Source organism: Daldinia loculata (genome assembly GCF_022478755.1).
Source record: "Daldinia loculata strain CBS 113971 unplaced genomic scaffold F4817scaffold_26, whole genome shotgun sequence".
In the NCBI taxonomy this organism is placed as follows: Eukaryota; Fungi; Ascomycota; class Sordariomycetes; order Xylariales; family Hypoxylaceae; genus Daldinia; species Daldinia loculata.
Genome location: NW_026054880.1, coordinates 218,990 through 233,470, shown reverse-complemented (window position 1 = coordinate 233,470; position 14,481 = coordinate 218,990). Strand labels below are relative to the sequence as shown.

The 14,481-nt window shown below is 46.4% G+C and overlaps 6 protein-coding genes across 6 annotated transcripts; 2 read left to right on the top strand and 4 right to left on the bottom strand.

Annotated features, from left to right (window-relative positions):
• Positions 1-762: 762 nt before the first annotated feature.
• On the bottom strand, positions 763-3,028 carry F4817DRAFT_338377 (WD40 repeat-like protein). Its single transcript, XM_049303410.1, has 2 exons — positions 1,029-3,028; positions 763-952 (listed from the first exon to the last, which is right to left on the bottom strand). Exon 1 carries the CDS (start codon positions 2,883-2,885, stop codon positions 1,287-1,289), a length of 1,599 nt encoding a protein of 532 aa, XP_049158808.1. The 5' UTR covers positions 2,886-3,028; the 3' UTR covers positions 763-952; positions 1,029-1,286.
• Positions 3,029-3,637: 609 nt separating this feature from the next.
• F4817DRAFT_338376 (endosomal cargo receptor) lies at positions 3,638-5,362 on the bottom strand. Its single transcript, XM_049303409.1, has 4 exons — positions 4,700-5,362; positions 4,391-4,546; positions 4,255-4,321; positions 3,638-4,204 (listed from the first exon to the last, which is right to left on the bottom strand). Exons 1-4 carry the CDS (start codon positions 4,798-4,800, stop codon positions 4,112-4,114), a joined length of 417 nt encoding a protein of 138 aa, XP_049158807.1. The 5' UTR covers positions 4,801-5,362; the 3' UTR covers positions 3,638-4,111.
• Positions 5,363-5,547: 185 nt separating this feature from the next.
• Positions 5,548-7,511, bottom strand: F4817DRAFT_338372 (methionine aminopeptidase). The gene is made up of 5 exons (XM_049303408.1): positions 7,048-7,511; positions 6,938-6,986; positions 6,573-6,886; positions 5,967-6,513; positions 5,548-5,911 (listed from the first exon to the last, which is right to left on the bottom strand). Exons 1-5 carry the CDS (start codon positions 7,189-7,191, stop codon positions 5,793-5,795), a joined length of 1,173 nt encoding a protein of 390 aa, XP_049158806.1. The 5' UTR covers positions 7,192-7,511; the 3' UTR covers positions 5,548-5,792.
• A 192-nt stretch (positions 7,512-7,703) lies between these two features.
• On the top strand, positions 7,704-9,427 carry F4817DRAFT_316163 (FAD/NAD(P)-binding domain-containing protein; the record flags this gene model as incomplete). The annotated part of the gene is made up of 4 exons (XM_049300634.1): positions 7,704-7,812; positions 7,922-8,139; positions 8,202-8,621; positions 8,669-9,427. 4 exons carry the CDS (start codon positions 7,704-7,706, stop codon positions 9,425-9,427), a joined length of 1,506 nt encoding a protein of 501 aa, XP_049158805.1.
• A 502-nt stretch (positions 9,428-9,929) lies between these two features.
• F4817DRAFT_115636 (fungal-specific transcription factor domain-containing protein) lies at positions 9,930-12,247 on the top strand. Its single transcript, XM_049297543.1, has 5 exons — positions 9,930-10,373; positions 10,425-10,470; positions 10,533-11,305; positions 11,358-12,073; positions 12,126-12,247. Exons 1-5 carry the CDS (start codon positions 10,300-10,302, stop codon positions 12,182-12,184), a joined length of 1,668 nt encoding a protein of 555 aa, XP_049158804.1. The 5' UTR covers positions 9,930-10,299; the 3' UTR covers positions 12,185-12,247.
• F4817DRAFT_115522 (permease for cytosine/purines, uracil, thiamine, allantoin-domain-containing protein) lies at positions 12,239-14,466 on the bottom strand. Its single transcript, XM_049297542.1, has 4 exons — positions 14,022-14,466; positions 13,729-13,960; positions 13,484-13,651; positions 12,239-13,411 (listed from the first exon to the last, which is right to left on the bottom strand). The coding sequence occupies exons 2-4, from the start codon at positions 13,938-13,940 to the stop codon at positions 12,310-12,312; spliced, it is 1,482 nt and encodes a 493-aa protein (XP_049158803.1). The 5' UTR covers positions 13,941-13,960; positions 14,022-14,466; the 3' UTR covers positions 12,239-12,309.
• Positions 14,467-14,481: the final 15 nt, after the last annotated feature.

Below are 14,481 nucleotides of genomic sequence, written 5' to 3'. Positions count from 1 at the left end.
CGGCTTTGGAAGCGGGCGGCTCGGTGGGCCGGGAGCATCACGGGTCGGGCGGAGAGGGCCGTAGATGTGTGGCGGTGGCACCTCGTAGATGATGCGGCTAACGGGTGGTGGTATAATGATATCGGTCGGCATTGGGCCTACTTGAGATTGAGTTGTGAAGGGGTTTCTGATAGTAAGCTGGCTTGGTAGTAGTAGGAAGGGATATGGTAGGTCTCAAGTAGGTATGTGCTGAAATGCAATAGTGGTTGAAAAGGAGGACCTAAGAGGAGAGAAAATCTAAGTTCGTAAGGAAAATGGAACATAGCGTTAAATGCTTTTTGGGACGTCTCAGTCTATCGTTGGACTTTCCGTTCGGCCTAGACACGTCTAACCCGCCTTAATCGTCTTCTATATGATAAGGTGACGAGGGTCGCTGACTTGGGTGTGACTTGGAGTACTGCTTCGGAGCTATATGTGGCGTCTGGAGGTAAGATAGCAGATTCATGCGAGCTAACCCTTTATCAGGATTGGACAGTGGATATCGTATGGCCTGAAGCTTATGCTTCGTAGAATATCCTACAGGATTGAATCATGAAGTCTAGTTCGATGCTGATTCACGTTCCTGAATAGAGGCCACTTGTAATGTCTTGGAGCCGACTCACGATATGACACTCATTGAGCATTGCTCTGTCCCACAGGAATCATACTCTTTTGATACTCCTTTTGGCTGATATAATGGTACTGAAGTGTGTTACTCAATAGGTAACAAGCTAGTTTAAGTGACCTTATGGTTGCTGCAATGAACTAGTTCCGGGAACGAAGTAAGCGAGTTGATGGGTTGTCTTGGCCTCACGAATTGGTTATAGTACATGACCCTGGACTCTCGATGAGGTGAATTTCATAGATTATAATCTTCTGCTCGACGCCTTCGCCTATGATGAGGCTGGCTAAGAGCTTGCTTTAGCGTTAATGTCTATAGCGACGTTAGTATTACTGAATATGTCATTTAAAACCTATGCCATGGTTCTAGCATAGCCATAGCTACCTACTTATCGAGTGATTCTTTACCATGTCATGCCTGACTCCTGGGCCTTTGATAATAATTATATTCTTATAATAACCATCGAATGGGGCGTGATGTAGGGGTGTTGATAAAATATCTCAGGATAAACGACCTAAAGGAAGACTGTATATTTGAGAATAAATTATTCATTGAAAAAGTCATGTTATGGTATCGACGATGCTTTTGCTCGAGCCCATCCTAAAACGCCGCGTTGTGTCATGCCCTGCTATGCAAACTTCCTACCTTAATCCCAATATCTAATAATACCATCTAAACCAGCCGCAACGACCTTGCTCGTCTCCTGAGGATGCCACTGTACGCATGTGATCGGCTGGTCACCAGCTTGTAATTTATGATACATCTTACACGTCTTCCAATCCCAGAAACAGACGAACCCACCGCTGTCACCGCTCGCGAGGAACTGCCCATCAGGGCTGCACGCGACATCGATAGCTGTGCCGGCGTTGTTATGCCCTCGGTAACTCTTCTTCCTATTTTGCCTGAACTTGTCATTGGCGCCATAGACCACGATCTGGTTGTCGGATGACTGGTACGCCACGTATTTGTTCGACGGGTGTAGGCACGCGCGCGTCATTGGGAACATGTACGGTTCCGCGACGTACTTGATGGGTACGGGAATGTTATAGTCCCATGCGCGTAGCGACTTATCGTCAGACGTGGTCATGAACCGTCGGTTGTCGTCTACGAAGGTAATGGTGTTGACGGCATTTAGATGGTGATCGTATTCCTGGACAAGCTCCCCCGTTCGCGTGTCGAATTGGACGATCTTCTTATCCGACATACCGGCGAGGAATTCATGCGCATGCTCTGGGGAGGGATTGAACTTGATGACGTGTGGTGTCTTGCCGGTTGTGAACTTGTTGATACAGGCACCTGTTTCGGTGTCCCACAGCTTCATTTGGCGGTCATATGATGCCGAGAGGAACTGCGTGCCAGAATTGTTAAAGCAAATATCCGAGACAGCTTTGGAATGGCCCAGATAACTTCGTAAAAGTTCCTTTTGGTGGTAAACGTCCCATATCTTGACCGTGCTGTCTGCACCAGATGATAATAATAGATGTCCCGAGTTCGGGAAGAATCGAAGAGCGGTGACAGCCTTGTTGTCGTGGTTCTTCCATGTATGAACCAGCTTCTTGGGGATGTAATTCGTGATGCTGCCGGGTTCCTTTTCTAAATCGATATCCAGATCTTTGGGTACGTGCATGTAGGTCCTCCCTTGGTAGTCGTATTCCTCTTGGCCATGGAATATGGTTTGCTCGTCTCCTAATTCCTCTACTACTTTCCTCCTGGCTATGGCATCCACCGGTGCCGAGACGACAGTACCGCTTGCCACGACGTCGTCTTCGTCTTCGTCTTCGTAAACATATTCGACCTCTTCGTCACTTGCTAGTTCTTCATCTTCTGCAACTTCTTCGTATTCATCCTTCTGATATTTCGCCCAGGGTCCTACGTATGCGCCATCTCCATCGGCGATAGTCGCGTTGCCTTTCTTTTCCCTCGATTGCCTTAGTTTGGCCGCCTCCTCCTTCACTGAAGCACCGGACTGGTATTCCCTCTCTGGACCGCCCTTACGTTCGATGGCGCGATGTTTACTTCGAAAGGTATGTTCGCTGAGGAAAGTCTCTTCTGCATGGCCGGTGAGGATGTTTTTACGTTTTAGCGCATTTGCTTCGTCCTTGTATGGATTGAGAGGCCCGAGTCTAGGTCGCGCAAGATCTTCGCCGGTGTAAGGCACGACAGCGTGATCAGGTTCAGCATGTTCGCGTACTATAAGCGCATCTTGGGGTGCCATATTTGGCGGATATTCCCCGAAGTTATTCATTTTGCTTCTGTGTACTATGGTTTATGGTTGATGCGCGCTTGTAAATGGAGTGTAGGCGTGTTTGAAGATGCAGTGGGTCGTAGGTAGGTAGTGTTTTTGCACTCCGGCAGCTTAGAGCCTTTAGACGTCAGGGGTGCTTTAGAGCTTTGCAAGCTTCCAGGTAACGTATTTCATAAGTCAGCGGCCCACACAAGTCAAAGGCCCAGCGAAAATACATACAAAATACGTCTGTGCGTAACCGTGCACTTTACTCAAAAAAAATCATATTAAAAATCGGTTTTCAAATTTAGGTATTTATTTAAATCATAATAATAATAGTATTTTTTATAAATTTCGGTTTAATTTTTTAAATTTAAAAAAAATAAAAAACTTAAAAATGGGTCCGAAAATATTAATATCTTTTATAACTTTTATTATAATGCAATAAAAAAATTAAAAAAATTATTTTCGTATTAGTTTTATAGTTAAATAAAACATATTAAAATTTGAGAACTTTTAATTAAAGATTCGTAAAGTTATGAATTTTTAAAAACGTTGATTTTCGGTTATATTTCGGCTGGGCCTTTGACTTGTGTGATCCGCTGACTTGTGTTTTACGTTAAGTATCATATCTTTCTGGGTCTTCCAAAGATTACGTGATCATTCCGATAAATCAATAATCTCGCTAATATTAACTCACCATATATGTACATGTAGTTAAATTGTAGGTATCCATGTACTTCGTACACGATTCAAGATATACAAGGCTTGAGTGATCACATTTGCTAAATGATTTACATTACTTATAAATGGCATGTTAAACTGACTAAATTCGTACGGGTCGGGGTATTATCTTGTGACTTTATTATCTATGAGAATCTCCGGCCCGAAAAACTTGCACATACTGCTAATTCAACAGACCTGACCTACTCCCAGGTCGCTCGCTATCATCATTTCAATCCTATCCCATGGTATCGCACACATCGAACGAGACAATCGGGTCATTTTCAATCCCTATCGACCTATCGAGGGACCACGTTCCATCCCGCTTCATCAACTCGTCCGGTAATTCTCCCCTCTCCAAGCAAATTCACAACTTTAAGGCTCGCTCCAGGGTTGTCTGGATTGACAATGCTCCCGCCGGGTATCTGGAGACCCTATGTAATCGTGGCCTCATTAGAGTCATTCCGTTAGGGTGTTTCGTTTGCGTCGTGTTTATCATTGTGCTTATCCCAACGTCTCGCAGCTTATTTCGTCTCGTCCTTGATCAAGGCAACGATCATGCTGTACAGGTAGAAGAAGAACATGACCAGATGGAAGCCCAGCTTGGTGAATGATTCCTGTAACTGACGTTAGATGAGTCACTCCAAAATTTAATAGATACCCATACCTTCTTGTGCACATTGAGCTTCCTGAAGATCTCGGTTGCATCCAGCAGGTGAGTGTTGTCCACAATCCTATAACTCGTGTTAGAATCTCCCTGTAGAGCACTTAAAACTATTTGATATGGCTTTGACGTAACGTACTTCTTAATGTTCCATGCGAGGAGCGGCAAGTTGAGGATCAGTGCCACCCAGTATCCGTTGATCAGAAATAGGAAAGTCAAGAATCCATGTACAGCAGCTTCGGGGATGATATAGGTGTTGAGACGGTTGCATAGGTCGATGGGGTTAATGTAGTCACTGAACAAACGACTGTTAGCCAAAAGATCCCACCAGAATAAACAAGAGAAACAATGACGTAGATCATAGGCGCATCCTGCGGAACGCAGATCTGGCCATGAGCTCCAACACCTCTCTCTCTCTCTCTCTTTCTCTCCAAGGTCTTGCACATACCATTCTAAATCACTATACATAATCGTAAAGAATACTTGAAGGAATAGGTTGACGGCATTTATTAGCACGGCGAAGAGGTATAACCACGCCTCGCCCGACATCTTGACAGTTGTACTTTTGGTGGTCTACAAGGGAGTTGTAACAGTATAGAATAAACTGTCGGATATGCAAATCTCTCGTTAACAGGTATGATCGAGCGAAGCTTTACGGAAGCTTTCTAACAGCGTTTAGCTAGACGGTGTCGGGCGCACGTCGAGAGGGTTGGACGGTCAAAATGGCGGGACCTAGAGTAGGACTTGAAGGGGAGAGAATGCGGAGATAAGGCTGCAGGCTGCAGGATTACGGTGGGTGGAAGTCGATGTTTTTGCGCGAGTATCACAGCAAATTAGGATAGAAAGATTTACGTGCCGTCGGAATGTACTGTAGACGGTATGTCGAAAAGTCCCCGCGATTAATTAAGCTGAGAACGGTGATTTGATTTATTTATCGGTAGTTTGAGAAATTTGGGGGAGGGCGGAGGTTTTGTGCGGGTGGATGATGAAAGCGGCTCGCGCGAAGCAAGAAAAAAAGCTTGCCTTCCTTTTGGGAGAAGAGGAGATTGGGCCTTGAAGCGGCGAAGCTTGGTGAAGCTTTCGGCTAAGGTTCCACCCACTAACACTGATGTTGTTGTATTCAGGTACATGGTACCTATATTCTTGATTCTATAGTGGACATACCCTCTAACGAACCCCCACATTGCACCCTGGGGGATGAAAAATTGGAAGAACAGCCACTAGTTTCTCTAGCAGTTGCCCTCTACGCTAGTGTAAAAGTGCGAAAAGGCTAGAAAGGAAAGGAAGAGTTAACTCTTACCCAAGTGGTTAGTGGTTGGTTAACAAGCTACCTGAAAAAGGGGGAGAGATTCAACAAGTATATCGCCCAACAATACAAGCCACATATATTCACATGATGCAAATAAACAAAGGAACTCGATAGGATGATTCTTGCGCTAAGATCACTTCGTCTTTTTACTATGCTACGACAAAACTTATCCCGGTAACATGCATCGCTCGTATTATAGACAAAGTTGTATCATAGCTCACCCACGAAGCTACTATGCGCTACCGTTTGCTGCGATTTCAGCGTTTGGTATCGGTATAGGTCCGCCAGGCGAGCTTTCCGTTCGCGCCGTTAATACTTCCACTCCAGTTTCGGTTACTAAGTAAGTGTGCTCTGAACTAAAGTTAGTTTGTTTATTGCGGAAGATACGAGTGTCGGCTTTACTCACCAAACTGAGCGGTCCTCTTGCCGTCGATCGTAGTGCTTGTCCAGTTGTCTGGCCAGGTAATGTCCCGATACTTGCCAAGGGCGATCATAGGTTCGATGGTGAAAGTCATACCAGGTTTACATTCTCCCACGGCCTTATTCTTCGCATAATGAGGCACGTTGGGTGGGCAGTGGAACAGAGAATTAACTCCGTGGCCGCAATACGTCCTAATAACGCTGCAGTTTTTCGACTTGGCATGTTTTTCAATAATGTTACCAAACTCTCGTATTAGAGTTCCCGGTTTTATGAGCTTGGCTGCCTCGTCTAGGCATTCTCGAGCCGTTTCGACTACCCGGACCGAGTCGGGATCAGCCTTAGCTTTGTCGCCCACGTAATACGTCTCGTTTAGATCCGCATGGTAACCCCCGTGGTAGAGCGAGACGTCAAGGTTGATAATATCGCCGTCTAATAATACTCGTTGGTCTGGAATGCCGTGGCAGATAACTTCGTTGACCGATGTACAGATAGATTTGGGAAAGTTGTTGTAGTTGAGGGGAGACGGATAACACTGCGGTAGTCAGTTATTGCCATAGGGATTCCGTACCTCAATAAGGCTATTCTTCTTACCTCTCGTTCTACGGAAGCCTTATGGCAAACTTCGTCGAGGTAATCGGTAGTGACACCAGGTCTCACTTCGGCCGCGACAATATCCAAAACTTCTCGCCCCAGCCTGCACACCTTACGCATAGCCTCTTGTCCCTTGGCATCGAGTAGGTCGATCTTATTCCTGTTGATAAATCGCTCGCTCTTGGGGTAGCCCGTCTCAGCATAGTCGGGATGCTGTATCGACTTGGGGACTGGGCGTGGTTTCGATAATGGATAGACAGGACGCAGCGATCCGGTATACGAGAAGGTAGGGAATGGGTTATAGAAGCCGGTAGCTGGATCAGGTTTAGAGACGACCTTTGGAGTTCGAATATGGTCAAGTATACCGTTGGCAGTCTTGCCCTGCGCGATCTTGTGCAGCGCCTTGTGATTATTCTGTAAGCGAATAATGTTAGTATAGAATATAAGACCGGAACCGTGGCTGAAGCATACGGACCCAATTCTTCTTGAAGCAATCTTGCGAACAGAAGTTGCTGTCCTTAATTCCTATCTTCAGACATGTAGGGCATTGTAGGGCAGAGGCATCATTTTCACAGTCTGCTCCCAAGCACTTTTTCTTGGTGGGTGGTTCGGCGGTCATGATGGAGGGGTTCGCTAGAGATCCGATACGAGAGATGGGGGCTGTCAAATAAGAAAAGAGGGAATAGAGAAATAATACGAACTATATGCGCGTATTTCTGATAGTACTGGAGGCAAGAGTCCGCGATATATGCCTACAATTTGGTAAATATCGTAGAACAATGTTGGCTTCTTGGTGGGATGTTATTTTATTCAATTTGTAGAAAGAAAGGCGCAAGGCGCAAAACGCAAAACCCTTTCCTCGAACTTTGGTACCTTGGGTACATGACCCCACATTAAACTACAGGACCAGTGGGACCCCGAGGGGTCGGCCTTGCCTACCTCGATTCATGCATTTGTAATACTCTATTAAAAGAGTTCAACATCAAAGGGGGTCTTATCAATACTTCCCGCTTCTACCCGGAACATATGATGGTGAGAAATTTCAACTTCGTCCGTATGAGGGACATCCGTAACCTGATTAGGGACTTATAGTTTGCCCATGCTGAGATATACTCTTACTTTCTTTCTAATATGTCGAGTCAGAAATATGTAGTGGTTGGTGCCGGTCCTGTCGGGTCGCTCGCTGCGCTGTATGCGGCGAAGAGAGGTCACGACGTTGAGATATACGAGCTTCGAGGCGGTAGGTAGTAAGATTCCAAGTAAATGTATCAGTCCAGGAGAAGCCATTCATTTCCTAATAAGCTGGTTTTGAGGCTTGTCATTATGAATCTGATACTAATGTAAAATAGATTTAAGAGATCCTTCAACAACGCCACTAAATTTCACGAAGTCTATTAATCTAGCTCTATCTGAAAGGGGCATTAATGCTATGAGACATGCTGACCAGCAAGATCTCCTCGATCATGTATCATCAGCGACTATTCCTATGCGAGGTAGAATGATCCATGGAAGGCGTCCGTCCGGTGAACTATTTGAAGAATCTCAGGATTATGATATCCACGGAAGGGTACTGCAGCATTCCGCTGTTAGTGAAACTGAATGACTCAACTAGCTGACATGACACTGTAGACAATATTTGCCGCCGACAGAGCCGATCTTAATAGACGACTACTGGATATTCTAGGCGCAATGCCGAATGTTAAATTTTTCTTCAATCATAAACTTACCGGCGCGGATTTCAAGCGACGCAAAGCATGGTTCGAGGTTCGCGGCCAGGACTCACCATCGGGTCGACCTGAAGAGATCGAAGTTTCATTCGACTTCATGATGGGTGCTGACGGAGCGCATTCGGCTGTCCGATATCACCTTATGAAGTTCACGCGAATGAATTACCAGCAGGAGTATGTCGATACCCTATGGTGCGAGTTTCAGATCAAGCCTAGGGAGGGAGATGAGCTTCACGATCAAAAATCGAAATTCCGAATATCCCCAAATCATCTTCACATTTGGCCGGGAAGGCAATTTATGTTCATCGCCATACCCAGCGAGGTATGAAAATTTATTTCCCGCAAATCGGCAATACTGACGGATGATAGGATGGGTCTTTTACCTGTACTCTTTTCCTACCAAGCTCTGAGTTCGCGAAATTAGAGGGCGACTCGTCCAAACTACCCGCGTTCTTCGATCAACATTTCCCAGGGGTAACTTCATTAATAGAGCCAAGTGAACTGGCCTCTTCATTCGAGACGAATCCGCATCTCCCTTTGATTAGCATCAAATGCCAGCCTTACCACTACTCTGGCTCCGTTGTCATCTTAGGGGACGCTGCACACGCGATGGTACCATTCTATGGTCAAGGTATGAATGCGGGACTCGAGGATGTCCGTATTCTGTTTTCTATTCTAGACAAGCACGCCACGGCCGAGAATAACAACCCAGACAACTCGGGCTCGGTTGACGTAGCCTTTCAAAGAGGATTGGCGTTAGCAGAATATTCGGCTATGCGCGTTGCTGATGCCCACGCTATCAACGACCTAGCTTTACAGAATTACGTCGAAATGCGCGCCTCAGTCCTAAGCCCGACTTATCGTATCCGTAAGTTCCTGGAAGAGTTCATGTCTGTCCATCTTCCAAGTCTGGGATGGCAGACGAAATATTCTCGCGTGAGCTTCGGAAACGAAAGGTATTCCGAGGTTGTCGCGAAGAGTAACCACCAAGGCAAAGTCCTCATGCGTGGATTTATTACGATACTATGCAGTCCCATCGTCGCGGGCGTTCTTGGCCTATATTGGACCCGACGTCGTTCCCTTGGCGGCGTATCTCTTCTTGACATGATTCGTAACTTAAGAAGATAATTTCATAGGTTCCAATTAATAAGATAAGGTCTTTCCATATTGGTTATATTAGCTGAGTGAGGAAATACAATACCCTAGGTTAAATGCTTATGGCCAGTCGACGTAGGGCTAAGTCGATATTCATACCTTATTGCAGATATTATCATACGTCTAGGGTCAAAGATGATAAGAATTTATCCCCGCGTATCATAAACTAATTGCAAGTATCAGCATAAAAAACTATGTATTTAAACCGGATTCAATTCTAGTCGATTGGTATTAATCGTCTAGCCTAGATATTTTCTATCTTGTAAGGTCATCTAAATAGGACGCCGCTGGCAAAAGTTTAGGGTCGTTCATGACCTCAAACTTCGATTAAAAGATGAAAAGCTATATTTCGGGTTTCGGAGTAGTCTTACTGCATGCTACTAATGACTTCATAGTCTAGATAGGTAGCTATTAATTGGCCCTGCGCTACTGTATTATGGCTGCAGTCATCGATGTGGGGTATGAACATGTGAGCGGACAAAGCGGACTATTAGCAGCGGAGCGGAGTCTCCAGCTTGTGAATGTTTGTTATATTGGGCTTCCCACGTGAGCGGACTTTTATTCAGAATCCATACACCTACACGATGTATTGGAAATGAACGGGCGACTCATGGGAAGGAGATATAGGTTAAACCAAGCAGCTAGACATGGCAATACGGCCAACCATGGTAAATACTGGAATAAAGGGGCGGAAGAGGCGGAAGTCCTGTCAATGAGTCATCTACTCAATTATTTGAAGTTCGAGGAGTAGTCCTACTACCTCGACTACAGACAACAATTGTCCGCAAGTCCGCTCTTATTATACCACAAGAGCGGATTCTCAGGCTTCAGCTCGCTATTCACCCATGGTATTAAGTGATCGGTCACTATTCCTTACCAAGATGGACCGTAGAGCTCAGTTTGCTTGTGTTACTTGTCGGTACGGTATCATCCTCTTCCTGTCTTGGGAATAGTCGCTTATACTTAATAGACGACTGAAACGGAAATGCCCCAAAGAACTGCCGTCTTGCTCATTGGTAGGGTTTAGAAAGGGTGATAGAGTTATTTATTACGAAGACTTACTTAGATCATCTCATAGTGCCTTAGACTCGAAAAGCAATGCGAGTATCCGTCACGAGTCCGGAACTTATACGAGAACACGTCTCTCGATTCATCAACTAGCTCTCAAGGCACGAATGAAGGAGCAGATCATCAAATATCGAGTAACACACCAACAGAACTAGAACCAGATTTTAACCCTGAACAAGATGCTGTCTTAGGGCATAAAGACGTCCATACCTTCCCGGCTATGTTTTTTCTAGAGGCTAAGGTTTGCATCAAGCCTTTAGCATCGGAACCTTGCCAAGCAAGAGGTTTCATAACACCCCATTGCAGTCTTTCACAAGAGGCAGATGCAACCTGCGAGAGATATTTCTCCACCGTCCACCGGTGGTTGCCAATATTAAGTAAGAAGCATGTCCGACGACATATTGCCGAGAACGAATTAGTACCTGATTGCCCCTCTCAACTTTTGTTTCTTTGCATGAAGTTGGTATCGGAACCGTTGCCGGTAGAAGTATCTGCTAGAGCGAATATACCTTACAAAAGGGCCTTAGAGACTTTGCTTGAAGTCGAAAACTCATGTCTTCCCTCTCTTCAGCTTCTCCAATCTGTCATCCTGCTGTCCGCTTATGAACTTGGTCATGCGATATATCCGGCAGCTTATTTGCATGTTGGACATGCTGCTCGGCTTTGTGTGATGATGGGATTTCACGATCGGAAGAACGCGAGCCAGCTGTTCAAAGATGCAATTACATGGACATCACGAGAGGAAGAACGCAGGACGTGGTGGGCAGTCTTTTGCCTCGACAGGTATTCCTGCTTCTGATCCCCATTATGCTAATAGCTGGCTCACCGTGTCTAGAATCACTAACCAGGGCATTAACGGATTACCCTTCTCAGCGCCCGAACCAAGTCCAGGAGAGTTATTACCGTGTCCAGAGGGCCCGTGGATTGAAGGCGGAGTTGGCTTTAACGAACCCCTTTTTGCGACTTCGTTCTCAAATAATACGAGTTTAGGATCATTCGCCAATATGTGCCAGGCAGCGCATGTCCTTGGTCGTGTATTGCGCCACCGCGACGAACCCCACAGTAGCCGTATATCCCTTGGTTTTCGGTTTTCAGAAGCAAGACAGCTTCATCATATCCTCACGTCCTTATCATCGCATCTAAGTGACATTTCCCAGGAGTCACTTTTGCTCGACAACTCTGTGCTAGTGCCCTTAGCTTTATGTTTCTCTGCGCGCCTCATTCTATATGATACATACGCGTGCAATGAGACGTATTCGACGGATTATGGTAGATCTTCTGAAGAAGCGGAGTTACAGAAGGAGTCTATGGCAGGAATCTTTGATGTTACTAGGGGTATTTGGCAACTCGCGTGTCAACTACTTGACTCTATCAATCAGGCTGGAGAAGACGGACCTGAGAACCTCAGCCCGCTTTTATGTCATTGCTTATACGCCGGAGCAGGTGAAAGCGAGTGGCTCATCCTCGAACATGAAGATTCGACTGCGGGTATATGGCTAAAAGACATCGTTAAGCTTCTTCGGGCTATTGGGAAACGATGGCAAGTCGCAGGTAAGTACAGTTTGTACCAAGAGAAAGATCCCCGAAGTCTAATATGGTATAGATGTCTACTTATCGCAGATCTACAAATGGCCTGGATACAATAGCTTGGGTATGTCATGAAGGATCACGCGGTACCGACCGAAGTACTGTAGATTACGTTGAAAGTAGTGATCTTGAGAGGATATAATTATTCAAGTAGCCTAAGTGAATCCCAAAAATTAAAATTCTTACACTGAATCGTAATATCAAAGTCGCCCTCGGATCTTAATCTCTAGCGATCTGATGAGGAGATAGGCTAAAAATGCTACGACGACAGCAAATTCAAAACCGAGATCTCCGGTCTTCTTTGCGATAGGTCCGGTGTACCAATCCGCCTGCATAGATGGGATTATGAACGCCCAGGCGATCAAGACAGATGCCAACGCACTTAGACCCGTCGGCAGCGCACGACCGTCGTTCCAAATCTTTGGGTCAAAGCTACTAGGGTCATTCTTTCGGAACCACAGGTACTCGGTCAAGAAGCACGTTACTGATGCCCCTGCGTAATAACCGATTATGCTAAGGAACGCCGTCACCGACGTGACGAACGATCTTGAAGCAGGGATCGCTACTGCGATAATGACTGCGGTAGCAACGACAGCTAACACGATACGAGGGACTCGACGGAGGATCGGCGCTACAGCAGTCAGGTTGAAGGAGATAGTATATACGTCGCGACCGCAAGTTCCGAGGACAGAAAGACCTAGGATAACAAGGACGAATCGGCCAAAGTCTCCCAGTCGAGTAATCAGTATGCTCCCAATCACGGCGCCGATTCCACCAGCTTTATACGCAGCTTCCCAAGAAGGGATAGTGAAGACAGCGCCACCGATCGCCGCGCCAAGGACCATAAGAAGCGAGAACGGTAATGCGATGCCGAATAGACAATATAGAGCAAGACGGAACCGCGGTGCGGTCGGTGGCATATAACATGCGTAGTCGCCCGCAACATTGCTCCAGGTAATCATGTTGCCGGCCGCAAAAGCCACGATGCCCATGTACTCCTGGGCAGTGGTACGCGTTGGCGGCGGCGTCTGCTGCCAAAGCTGGTCACCCGCGGCGCCGACGAGAATAATAATAGCGACGAGTGTCGGGATCCAGGCCCACCGAGTAAAGAAGTGCATTACACGATATCCCATAAAGCCGATGGCCAGCGATATGACCATAATGATGGCGATCGCGGCCTCGACAGGTAACGTACCTGGCCGGACGGCGGCGAGGCATTGCGCACCATTAATGCTACCGGTCACGGCGAAGCCGCCGACAGTAAGTGTCACGACAACGGATGTTAGAACGTTGCAGTATTTTCTATTTGCCTTTGCGCTTAGCATTTGACGTTCCTGGCTACATGTAGTAACTCATTGGATTCGATGAGCTTACCCAAAACAATACCGCGATTGGATCATCTGCCGCATCCCAGTAAGCGGTGCAATGGTGATGATGTATGCGGCTGGGACGGCGAATAGAAATTGGAGGAACACGATCATTAACGCCGCGTCGCGCAATGTCATCCCGAAACCGAGTGTTGTCGCTGACCCGATACCGATCCTAGAATTACATATTTCAGCTTCGTAGTCCTTCAAAATAACGAGTTATGTAAACCTATGTTACGCCAGAAGACTCACGGTAACAAGCTCGTCATCGACGTAGCGAATATGGTTAATACGTTCACATAGCGGGTGTCAGTTCGCTTCTCAACCGGCACAGGTTCGGCACCGCGCATTTCGACACCATGGCTAGACAACCCGACCCAGAACGACGACCGAGGGGCTTGAAACTGGTCCTTAGTCTCGCCGATATCACTCATCACCGCAGACGATGACTCCTTAGGGCCCATCTCTACGTCTTGAGCCAGATCTTTCTTCTCGACCGTATCATTAGCCATGATGTTGTTTTGTCGGCGCAGGTTGGCGCGTACCATCCGTCCCTTTTGTTTATCAACGGTTGCAAGCTACCTACCCTTCTATCAACACTGAGGCTCTAGGTGGATAGATGAAAAAAGAGAACCCGAGCCTTTTGGTTACCGACGCATCCATCCCGACCCGGATCCCGTTCCGCATTGTTAGTGCACGTAAGGTAGTATTATGCAGGGTGATGTTCTTGTTATAGGCAAGCTATTGGTCCAATAATCCGTTGCATTCGGGGTTAACACCAAATTACGTGGGATGAAGGCCCTGGCTTACAAGGGTAAAATTGATAGTGTCGATACACGGGTCAGTGATATGTTAATTTCGGCCCGAGCTGTCTTTACAACCTCCCTGCCTCCGTATTTATAAGCCGACAGGATTTACTAGGTACCTAGGTATGATCATAGGTTCAAGGGGGAAATACGACTGTCGAGTTTTCTTTTGTCCTTTGGGCTTGTCTAAACGTCCCGG